A 12424-nucleotide genomic window follows, 5' to 3' on the forward strand; every position below is an offset into this window, starting at 1 on the left:
CACCTTCCCCACTCTTCCTCTCAGCCAGAGTCTCCACACCACTTTGTTTCCTCTTTACTCTTGTATTTTCCTGAATACTTTTAAAATGAGGTGCTTCCAACTTGAACACACTCGTTTCTTCCTTCATGTTGCCTCCCTTAAGTCAGGGTTCTAACAATATAAAACCAGATCATTTCCATACCTTCTTTTCTCCCCCTGGCTGCATCCTGGAGCTGAACCAGCCCTTGTCTTCTCTGATTTATCTCGTGTTGTGTATATTTTGAGAATGATTTCCTCGTTATGTTAGGTTAGTGTTATTTGTATTGCAAGTAATAGTTATTTGTGCCGTGTGGTGAAAGTATTAATCAATCCTCTGCCTCTGTTTGTAAAAGGCAATGCTAATATTTATTAGTTTGAAGCTTCCGATACAAGGGGATTAGTGTCAATTTAGGCAACAAAGGCAGTTGCATTTGGTCTAGCTAGTCTATGAGGATTTTATTGCTTTGAGATTCATGAATTGTACTACACAATGGTCACCAACTGAAGTCAGAGAAGTAGGAATTGGACAGAAACAGAAATTCAGTCACGCAAAAAAAAGTTACTAAATGCAGCTAGTGCAGGATGAGCTGAGTAACTAAAATACAATTTCATTTTGTGACAGTATTTTTATTCATTTGAGGGAAGGAAAGCCTCAGAAACAAAATGTAGACATCATGAGACATACAGTACAATAATAACTCTCCACTCAGCAACACGGAACAAGTCTGTCTACGGCAGTGATTTACAGAATACCACTAAAATAATATATATATGTCTATATATATATATATATATATTTACAATACACTAGTAAATGAATAACAGATGGCCAGCTGTGATTAAATGTTGCCCTATTAATGCCAAAAGGTAAATTAATTTGTTCTAGAAACATCACTGATGGATGTACTGTAGCATTACTTTTTCATCTACAAAAAAAAACTAATATTTTTTTAGTTCTTGTAATAGTAACCAAAGAAGTCTAATAAGAAACAAAACTAACGTACTTTTGTTTTTTAGATTAGATTTTTACGATTCATTTTTTGCATACATTTTGCTCTGTTTAACATTATTTACTGCATACAATTTCAATTGTATTCATTTTGTTGAAATGTATGAGACCAAGACAGTGTACGGGCAAGCTTTTTTATGTACATATATCCAGCATTAAATACACAATATAAAGATATCCGTCTCCTTTTCTTTTATTGCTTAGTGTGGTTAACATGTAAAATGCTAAAAAATAACTTTTTAACAAAGGCCACAGGTGCCATTAGAATTCATAGCAGCACATGCAAAAAGTGTAACTCACTTGTTGATGGTTCCATCATTCAAAACATCCCTATTTCTGAGTTTAAGACTTTTTCTTCGCAATAGATTAAAAGGAATAGCATAAACTGTAAGAAGGTACATACGGTTTGTTTAATGTAATGTTTCATTATGTTGTTTGCACTGCTAGCGGCTTGGCTGTAAGAATGGCAATGTCGGTCCACCAATCAACGACTGTTGGACGGATTGCCATATTTTGTTCAGACATTAGTGCTACACAGACGATGAGCTCTTATGACTTCGGTGATCTCCTGACTTTTCCTTTTTGTGTCACCAGGTTGACTTTCGTCTTTCTAAAAATCCCGACAGCTATTTGATCTGATCAACCTCAGCTGTACTGGTCTTTTGTGCTGATTAGCAAACGTTAGCATGCTAACACCATGTCAACATGGTAAACATTATACCTGTCACATACACATGGGGAGGAATATACATTTTTAATCTACTACCTATGTATTTTAATCTAGTACCTATCTATATCAAGAGCATAAATAGGTAGGAGGCATCCATGTCCCATGCACTCTCTTATTTTGTACTGCAACTAACAAAATGAGTATAAATAAAGTTCTATCTCATCTTCTTCTTAGACCTGGGGTACTTTTCTTCTACTTGGCCTGTGGAAGGTATGAACAGCCGACTGACTTGAATGAAATGCAGCATTTGAACCATTATGATCACCTGTGCTACCACCAGAGCGGACCAATTCTCTCTGACTACCTGCAACCACACTCTGCCACCTTCATCTCCTCGTAAAGGTATCTTATCGTGAGGCGTCCGTTCTCCTGGTACATGACTGTGATGGGGTCCAGTTTGATGGGGACGCAGCACGCCATGTTGGCCTTCTTGGGGTTCCTGAGGTTCATCACCGCCTGGATGAGGGCATGTTTTGAAGGGGTCGATTCGTCTGTCAGCGGGTGGTAACACAGGCCTCGACACTCAAAGGCGTCATATTCTGGAGGCGCCACGATCCAGCTGTCCCAGCCGATGTCCCTAAAGTTGACTTTGAGAGAGGTCCGCTGGCAGTATTCCGTCTCTGCCTTTCTTTTCTGTCTCCGTGGATGTTGAACCTCCGGGATCTTGTTTGGAAGCTGATCTCCTCTATTCCAGTCGGCGCCGGAGTGGAAGATGGTTTCTTCTTCGTGGAGGATCATTTCTCTTAATTCCTTCTTTGTTTCCCTCCTCCTGCTACCCAGGTCATCTGAGAAGACTATTAAAGCCGCTGAAGTATTATTTACAACAGACACGCTCATATTCAAACAGCCTGCGCCTTCTTCGCCGCCTTTAGAGGCCCCGCAATCCTTCCTATCCACCACAACATCAAAAACAGTCGCCCCGTGGCCCGACTTGATCCAGCTCTGAATAGCTGTGGTCACATCAAACATCTCCCACGTGCTCTCCAAGCCAGTCACGTCTTTGCCAACCAGCAGTTGGGTGGTGGATGTGAAATCGCTGTAATCTACTTCATAGACTTTGATGGTGGCCTTGAAATTGTGGAAGGTGACCCGTGGTCTGGCTTCTGGGAAGAAGAAGAGCTGCAGTTCGGCAGTCGTGATCTTTTCATGGGTGGGGATGCTGACGTTGAACTGCAGCCTGTGTTTTGACTTTGTTCCATTTGTCACAGAGAGAGGGATATCTGTTGGATAGATGCACAGAGGTTAGAGGGGTTCATGTAAGACAGACGCTGAGATCTGCGCCGCCTGACATTATGTCAGACTGATTTTAAAATAGATTTTTCTCTGAAGAAATCAGAAGGATATGTCTCATTGGGGTTTGTTTTGGCTTGTGTACTTATTTGGTCAAAACTAATGTCGATGTCACTGCAGTTGCTTCTTTTTTTAGCCTAGCTTTCTAGCTTCTAATTTCAGAGGGAAATACAAACTTCATCACACAATGTGATCCTTCGAAAGTTTGAATATTGACAGAATAATAGAATTTGCTAATGAGTGACAGCCAACACTAAAGTGTGTTTTATCAAAGTTTGTAGGCTACAGGGCTCGACCATGCTCAACTTAAGAGTGCAATTCATTTTTTTAGAATTATGGTCATTTATTTAAAATTGTCCACAAAAATAATCCCCAATTGAACAATATTACGAGTAAAATATGTGCATAGAAACTAGTTATATCAATTGGAAAACCAAAATATACATTTGGCATGTGATGATATATATTCAATATTTCCAAATATTGAACTCTCTGACTGTGGGGATTACTAAGGGAAAAAAGAGCCCAGAATAAGACTTTACTAACAGGAAGTGACCCCCTCAAGCTCGACGATATTGAGATCATTGCATATCATATTTCTTGCATGACAAGTTAAACTGTTCGTGTACCTTGGACCGTGAAGCTTCGAATGACATCAGACTGAGGGTTTGCCGAGCTGTCCGAGGCGTACTTGTTGTAGAGCTCCATCATGAATTGAGGAGGGCAGATCTTGCTGTTTTCCTGAGGAACGTCCGACAGGTTGAGTTTCCTCAGAAAGCCCTCCTTCATTGTTCCCAGGAGGTTCTCCATCCTGGAGTCGGCGTCTTCCTCCTCCAGAAGGTCCTCCTCTGACAGCTGGGAGTAGAGTCCCTCGGGGTCCTCACTCTGGATGTCATTATTGAGAGGTTTACAGGTGCAGGAGTCCATACAAACCACCAGACACAAACAAACCTGGAGCAGGAAGGATCTGGAGCTCTGCATTTTGAAATGAGGTCCTTTCTAATCCCCTGAGCTGGCACAAACTTTACCTTCTGCCCGGCCTGAAAACAGACTTTGCGACGGCAAGGTTGGAATATGGAGATCCCCAATGCAAGGACCACAGTCCTGATGTCCGCTCCCATGCTCCCAGAGTAAACAGGGGGACTTGTGTCAACCCAAATAGTAGCTTGGCCAAGCTTATCACTGCCATTGATGCCTTCTTTTAAGCTTTGTTATCACCAGAGGGCTGGCTGCTAATGAAGACACTGTAAACACTTGACAGCGATAATGAGAGAGGCACTGGATACTGTGAGGTTACTGACAAGCAGACATCTCCATAAAATGCCTTTTCCCAGCTGGAGGGTGACAGCGTTGAGGCCAGTGGAAAGAAAACACTGAAAAGAAACAACACATTGCATTCTTCACCACAATCATTGTTCAATATTTCTTACAAGTTAGTGTTGTTTAACCTTTCATCCAGTCACTCATTGCAAGTAACGCACATGTTCCAGATAGCAAAATGTCTGATGGCTTTGGTCCCTTTAAAGGCGCTGATAAGGAAGATAGCCTACTATATCTGACCGACTCACAAAGCTTTGGGAATGTGCAAGTGAATTGATCTCGTAAACCAGTCAGTGACAAAGAGCAGTCACAAATGCAACAAGTAGCACTGTGAATTAAAAAGGACATACCGAATATCACACAATGTGGACATTTAAATTCAACTGTTCAATGTCAAATGGACCTCATACCCAGACCAGACAACAAAGATGTTTACTTGGCAAAACGTCAGCATGCAGTGTCTAAAAAAGTAGCAATCAGCCGCGAACATGCATTGTAGATGGCGTCATTTAGTGCAATGCCACAGGGAGTTTCGGAGAAGTCAATATTGAGCCGACCAACACAGAAAGACCTTTGTTTTTCCACTGTAATTGAGAGGCCACATATCATGCTGGTCAATTTAACAGATCATTTAATGGATAATCAGACATTGAAGCTCCCTCCATGGATCTGTCTGTTCTCTGCTGGTAATGAGGTGTATAATTCAGGAAACTCAGATCAAAGCCACATCAACTCAGTGAGCCGCGGTGACGAGCTGATAAAGTAGAACTATTACAAACTCGGTTCAAACTACAAAGTTTTGACCGGCGTGTGGTTTAAGTTGATGTAGGCGTGTCTCTTTCAGTGTTCTGTCCATCCATGGTGGAAGTCCCTAACTCCTTCGTTCTTCTTCTGTTCATTCCAAGCATTTCCTTTACCAACCAAAAGCCAAAAGCCAATGTGTCAGGGGACGTTGGCCTGAGTCCGGCCTGTCTTGGAATTTCTGCCTTTCACCAATGCGGCCACTCAGTACTCGGTTCATGCCGGCTTCCATACAATTGCTTTCATTACGGCCCATTTAAGCATGTAAGAGTTCCTCTCTATGGAGTCAATCAGCGATGAAAGGCGACGACAAGACCAACTGGCACGGACACAACAAATAATGTCGGCATGCAGGAGGAAAACAAACACATCAGGGATCTATGTGCTGTGAAACTTTGGTCATTTGACTTCAGGCCAAATTACTGGGCTGAAAAAATATGCAATACAAAACTGTACTTTAATTACACTAACATTTTGCAGATAGACTGGTCTTTGATGGCTGATATTGATGAGGCTTGCAATGGCTAATGTCTGGTGCCGACAGTCAGCACAGAGTTTTCTGTTTCCAAGTCAAGCAATTCAGAGGTTTCATCCAGAATTTCTTTATCAGGGTGCAAAAAGCTTTGAAACAACATTTAGAACATCACGTAACATTTAAACTCTCCAATTAACTGTTGTATTTTGAACAGCCCTTTAAAGCAGCATTCAACAGGAACAAAACTGTTAACGCAACATTGACTTATTATCACCGCGTAAAGTCGATTTGTCAAACTACAAATAGTTGCTTATTTCCACATCCAGCAGACACCAGAGAGCAACTGTGTTTCTGTCAATCTGCCGAAAATAAGTTCAATAGTCACTCTCCTCCCAGCTCTGGTTTTCGTCTCCTTCAACGGCTGTGACAAAGATGTGGATTATTGCTAAATTCTACTGATGAAGTAAAGTGGCTTTATTACGGGTTTTCTTTTTGTTATTGGAAAACGGCTGGAACAACGATGATGAAAACAAAGCGTTGAAAGAAGTGCAGCATCAAGGCGGAGTCACTGTTATCACCCTTTCAACAGTTAGAAAAACTGGAAATTGTCTTACAAAATGAACAATACTAAAGAACAAATCAACACTATCACGCCACTTTGACAGACACATTTCTGTTATATAAAATACACATATATATACATACATAAGTAACGATATATATATATGCACGTGTGTGTTATAATGTATATGTATGATAGCACGGTATAGTATGTCAAATGCACACAAAGTCTGTGATTTATACTTGTCATGAAACCTAAGGAAGTCAGCAAGTGTCTTTGACCGTCTGTAAGGTCCGGTACATTCATCCCCCTTTTTAAACTTGCTATGGAAATCTACCATCGTTACAAACTCCAGGCTACATTATGTCTTTGATGAACAATATTTATGTATCGAAGGGAAATACTGAGTAGCAACAGGACGTGCTAAAAAAGAATCTGAATTGTAAGTCGCTTTGGATGAAAGCGTCTGCTATATGGCTGTAATGTAATGTGTGTAAAACGTTCTCCTTTTAAATGGTTTAGTCTCTTCAACTTTCCCAAAAAGCACAGCAGGTGGCAGCAACGCACCGCAGAAGCCAGCGACACATCACGTCTCAGTAGGCGTCAAAATACACTCAGTATATACAAGATAAACAAATGGCTATGGGAATATAGTTCAAAGCAGATATTACCTCTCATGCATGAATAACCCTTGCTAATATGTGGGAGGCGTTCAATGGCAACAAGGTGACATCACTGACGAATAAGTACCATTTTAGTTGGCGTTAGTAACGACAGTATTTACATGACGAGGGTTGATTCACTTGGTCGGATGTAAATGTGCTGCCGTGCAGCTTCTGTGTCCCTCAGACCCTCCTGAGTCCGCGAGTCAGTGTGCAGTTCATCACTTTGTCCAAATTCCAGTTCAATCCTACCGACGGGGACAAGCAGCAGAGGACACTGATGTCCGAAGGTTTCAGAAACTGTTGAAAACCCAGACGTTGAGCTTGGTCGAGTTGGAAACATTTCCAAAAACCAGGCCTGAGTCCAGGCCGAGACCGACGAAAGCGTTACCTCGTCTAACACCAAAGCCTGGAAGAGCACTTCATGAACGTGAAAGTGTCCTGAAAAAGACTGAAGGAAGTTATCGAGGGATGAACAGAGATGAAGATCTACCTGCATACATTGTTTTACTTAGACAACCTCCAGACGGTCAATACATGACAGCAACAGGTTTGTATTAAGTGCACTTCTAGAAACTGGGTGTGGGTCTGGGTGGAGAAAAACACATCTATGGAAACTGTTCAGTCAACGTCGCATCATGACAGAGGCTCGTCCAAGCTTCACAACAGAGTTCTCAACCTGAGACTCAAGAGTTCGTCCTCTCGCTGGCGTCCTCTTCGATGTGAAAAATGCCCTCCTGATATATATATCTGCTCTACCTGTACGTCCTCCTCACAACCTTTCATCTTCATTGATCGCACGTCCTGCCGTGTCCGGCCCTACCGACAGGCGCAGGTATCCACAGACATGCCGGGGTAAACCTTCAGCGCCATATTCCTGTTTGTATCCAGGAAAAGGACGCTGAGGGAACTCATCTTTTCTGGAACACAGCACGGCTCGGGGACGCCGGGGACGATTCCCACCGCTCTGACGATGCTCTGGATGGTGGCGTGATTGGAAGGACGCGCCACCTAAGGAAATGAGTGGGAGTAAAAGGGATTAACGCTGACAGAACTTACTGTCATAACAGTAAAGGCAAAAATAGATCAACATGATGCCTGAAAAGATTAGAATTTTCTATTATCTGAATCAAAATGAAGATGAGCCCAGTAACCTTAGGGATGGGGAATCCGCAGGCCCCTGCACAGTAGTAGGCGTCAAATGACTTTGGCGCCAAGACCCACTCACTCCAGCCGATGTCAGCGAAGTCCACCCTGAGGTAGCGCCTGGAGCAAACCCTGGGCTCGCTCCACTGTCTCCTCCTGGCCTTTTTCATCGTCCTCTCATCGAAGCTCAGGACCTGGGGCTTTCCCAGGCCCTCGCCGCTCTCCAGACCCTGCTTCCTTCCCGGCTTCACTGCCGCTTTGGCTTTCGCCGGGAAGTACGTGTTCTGCCACAGCTCATGATTCTTCAAGGTGTTGTACTGGACCTCTGGAATGTCGTTGGTTTGGAAGTGGAGGTGAAGCTCCCGCCGGATCCTTGACGCTGAGGGGGTCGCGTCCTCCGCCACAGGGAAGGGCCCGTACCTCTGGAGCGACGTGGCCACGCTGTTCGGCTCATCTATGGCCCGATCGTCAGCGTATACCAAGACATACGGCAGGTTGGCTGGAGAGAGGCGCTCTTGGCCGTGAGGGCTCCTCTGCAGCACCCGAGCCGCCCCGAAGCCCATTTCAAACTCCACCGTGACCACGAGCTGTTTGGCATCCCTGGCGTGTTTCAGCACTGCCGTTACATCCCTTGTTTGCCAAGAGCCTTTCTTGAAAGGAGCCAGAGTTATGTTCCCGAGCGGTGTCGCAAAAGCTGAGTTTGTGGAAGAGGATCCGTGGAAGAGGAGCTCCGGGGAGGCAGGATCGGGATGCTGGAGGCCGCCGGATGGGTGGCGAGGCCTTCGGAAACGCCACGGCCGCTGGTGGTGGCGGGGCCGCTTGTAGAGGAAATGAAAAGAGGCGACTAGTATGAGCTCTGATTCTTGGATGGTGGACAGGTCGAACTGGAACACGCCTTTGCCATGCAAGACTCCTGGGGAATTTGAAAAATATATTAGAAAACGGACGAGAAAAGAACCTTATTTTCATTCTCTCTTCCGTGCTTTTTCAAATGTATTGGCTTTAAAAGGGACTCTCTGGTTTAACCATACAGATTCTCAAAGCTAAAGACCTGAAAGAGGATCTGCCTCTGAAGTGAACAATGAAGATTCCTAAAGCGATCATGTTGCTGCCTCGTACCCCCCCCCCCCCCCCCCCTCTATCATATCATTCTGGCACATTTGACTGACATGAACAACAACATCCAATACGTTTTCTGCAAAAATGTTGCTCAGCACATCTGACTGACATAAACAGCAGCATGGAAAATATTAAGCACGGCACGCTTAAGTTCCCGCCTCACACACCAAGAAAAGCCTCATCCTGGATGGCTATACTCTTGAAGTTCACCCTCGTCTCCCACACTTCCACCACAGCCTGAAAGACAAACATTGGATCGGTCCAGCAGGTCTGTCGCGGGCATATGGAAATGCTTATGGCAAAAAGAGCTCCTCTGAGGCTTTTGGCTGTGCAGCCGGTGTCTGGGTGTGATAATAGGCTCTTGTGTAACACCTAGGCCGTTGCAGCTACCGGAGAACTAATAGACTTAAAAGTGCCCCGGATCACTAAACTAAACTCACAACACCAACGGAGCATATAGGTGGAGATGTTTGGCTCCGAAGGGAAGCGAGAGCAGCTATGTCATTGAAACAACCTGCGTTTAGGAAGCTGCAATGATGATATTATTCAGATCAGAATGCTTTATCTCAAGGGATTATTTTGTTCACATCAGACTGTTCTAGTTTTTACGTAACCCTTCAGCCCGTTTCCGTATTTTATGTAAACAGTTCATGAATGAAATGTGCAAAAATTAGTAAAATAAAAGTGGAGTCAAAAATGAGATTGGACATAAGCAGTATCATAAAACTGTTATAAGTTCTAAAATGTGTTTGTTAATAAGACTACAGGCTAATATGCTGATTCACCTTATTTTAAAGTGCTATAGGAAAGAAACAGTTTGTCTATATTTAAATTTCTGGGAGAGAGCTAATTTAGACTTTTTAACAAAATGCCCAATCAATATGTATTGGAACATAATATTACCTAGAAATATCTGATAGATAAGCAGAGAGTTATACATACAAATGTATCTATTTTAAATCAGACTTCCCTTGAAGTGATGACTATTTGATGACCGGTTCTCTGCTGTGGGGTAACATGGGTTTGATAAACGCTGTGGCCACTCACTCGGTACAGCCTTAAAACTCCTCACGGTGTTTCCGTCCCTCTGGCTCTGCGGCTCTTTGCTGTACTTCTCGTACACTTTGAACATGTTGATGGAGACCATGTCCCGGTTCGCGCCTTCGTGCGCAAAGACGCGCTGCTCCACAGCCGCTGAGACTTCGGCACCTTTACGCGCGGCTTCACCGAGATCCTCAGAAACCATTTTACCCCAGCTCGACTCCAGAATCAGTAATATGTGCAGAGTGTGAAGAAGCTGGCTCGCCATGGCTGGTGTTCTCGGAGGGGATCCCATTGAAAAAGAAAAAGCGGAGAAACTTAATTCAGCCAGAAAAGAAGCAGAGGGAGCGCTGCCTTTCTGTCTCTCGCTGCTCGATGCCCACCCAGGCTTTCCAGCCGGTATCCAGGTAATCCGTGTCAGACCCGCACTGCGTGGTTCACGGTCTACAGCTGTTTCTACAATGGGAGGAGACCGGGAGGTCGGGGGGCGCATGCATAGAGATCTGCTGCTGGATGTCAGATGGTGACGCCTCGGAGCGCACAGCCAACGAAAGACAGCGCCGCATTTTAGGTGAGCTGCTTACGAGTTCTGATGAGCAGCACAATTAAGAACAGAGCAGTTTCCCGCGAGAACATTAAACCTTCAGTAAATATGCAGCATCCACTCAAGTGCTGTGACTATTTCAGGTTAAGGCACAAATATCCTCCTAACAGGTTTTAAAGCTGCAGAGGTTAACAGAAAGGAATTAACATTAAAGCACTCGCATGCTGTCCCAGAGTCATATCACCTTTTTTAGGGATACAAAAAAACCCCACAATAAGTTTTGACTTTACTTTAGATTTAGATGCTCATCTCAGTCTCTGGACAGATTGAGTAACAAGCAGTCAACGGCGTCTTTTTATTCTCTCCTCTGCTTTCTGTGTTCCTCCTGCGACACAATAGTTTCCCTGTGAGAGAGATGGCAGCAGGCTATAGAGCCACCACGGGTCAGACAGCCATTAAAATACCTACAGGTCCCGAGGGGGGTCACAAGGGGCTCTTTGACACCGCAGTTGTCTTACATGGGATATAAAGGCCTCTGCAGGGACCGGGCTCCCCCTCAGTAAAACGCTGGTGTGTTTAAAGTTTGCGCCGCTTCAACGGAAGAGCCAGATAGCATCTGTCTCCACCCGGGGAGCCATCGAACTGTGTTATCACTCAGCGTGGGCTCGCCTAATTGGTTCTAATGGGGCTGCGAGTCTTCTTTTGATGGCGTTGCAGGCTGTCCTCACCAGCACAAACAGGGCTTTAATCATTTGATCAAACACTTAACACGACACAATGCTTGTGTTTTCCTCACAAAGCATTGTGGTCGTGCGAGTAATGACTCGTCTCTCTCAGAGGCAAAGGCGACTGTGGCCGAGGCTTGACTTCCAACCGGCCCCTTGGGATGGTGGGGCCCTGAAAGTGGCTCGAGGTTGTTATAGCGCCACAAAACCTCTTAGCAGGGAGGTCAGGGAAGATGACTTTGATGTTGGAGACCACAGGTCACATCCAATCTGCCACCAACGGCTACATTTCGGTTTCTGTTACGATGACCATGCTTTTTTCCTGACCAGTCACGTCCAATCACATTCATGCAGATGTACAGCACAGCCATTATAACACCATACTTCTCGCTATCACTCACTTCCTCCACCACCCCAAACTTTTATGAGCTCAGCTTTTTGGTGTAACTGCATACACATTTGCTATGAGCGGTCAATTCTTCGATGCAAGTTTCTCTGCATGAAATTTACATTTCTTCACAAAAATTCATCACGTAAAATGAAATAGAGAAAGCAACAACATTTTCACTGGGCAACTTAAAGGTGCACTGCTTTGTTTTGTTGGATCACATCGCTGACGCTGAAAGGGAACCAGCGCCGCTGTACAGTAATAGCAGTACCAGACCAAGAAGCAGGCCAGAATATACGTCCTCTATTACACATTGAGACTCATTTAACATTTTTCATCTTGTATGACATCATGAGATGAGTCACCTCTCCTCCTCTTCCTCCTCCTCCTCCTTCGCAGGGTAAAATGGGAAGTTAACCCCCCGAAATATGCTCTCATTCACAGAATATTTGCCTGGGGTGCTCATCAGGACAGGGAGGACAGACGAGCCCACCGTGTTTCTTTTGGCCCGAGACCCCATCCTTCACCCCTCCCCATTCCTCCCTCCTCTTCCTCCCTTTGACTTGTTTTCATACTGCTGGCTGGAGCTGAATG

General features: G+C 44.5%; 2 protein-coding genes across 2 annotated transcripts; both read right to left on the reverse strand.

The window, feature by feature from the left end:
- Positions 1-2057: 2057 nt before the first annotated feature.
- Positions 2058-4028, reverse strand: gdf2 (growth differentiation factor 2; the record flags this gene model as incomplete). Its single annotated transcript, XM_079293920.1, has 2 exons — positions 2058-2977; positions 3677-4028. The coding sequence occupies 2 exons, from the start codon at positions 4026-4028 to the stop codon at positions 2058-2060; spliced, it is 1272 nt and encodes a 423-aa protein (XP_079150046.1).
- A 1739-nt stretch (positions 4029-5767) lies between these two features.
- Positions 5768-10441, reverse strand: gdf10b (growth differentiation factor 10b; the record flags this gene model as incomplete). The annotated part of the gene is made up of 3 exons (XM_079292908.1): positions 5768-7878; positions 8022-8926; positions 10180-10441. The coding sequence occupies 3 exons, from the start codon at positions 10439-10441 to the stop codon at positions 7687-7689; spliced, it is 1359 nt and encodes a 452-aa protein (XP_079149034.1). The 3' UTR covers positions 5768-7686.
- Positions 10442-12424: the final 1983 nt, after the last annotated feature.

This window comes from Melanostigma gelatinosum (assembly GCF_949748355.1).
Source record: "Melanostigma gelatinosum genome assembly, chromosome: 21".
Taxonomy (NCBI): domain Eukaryota; kingdom Metazoa; phylum Chordata; class Actinopteri; order Perciformes; family Zoarcidae; genus Melanostigma; species Melanostigma gelatinosum.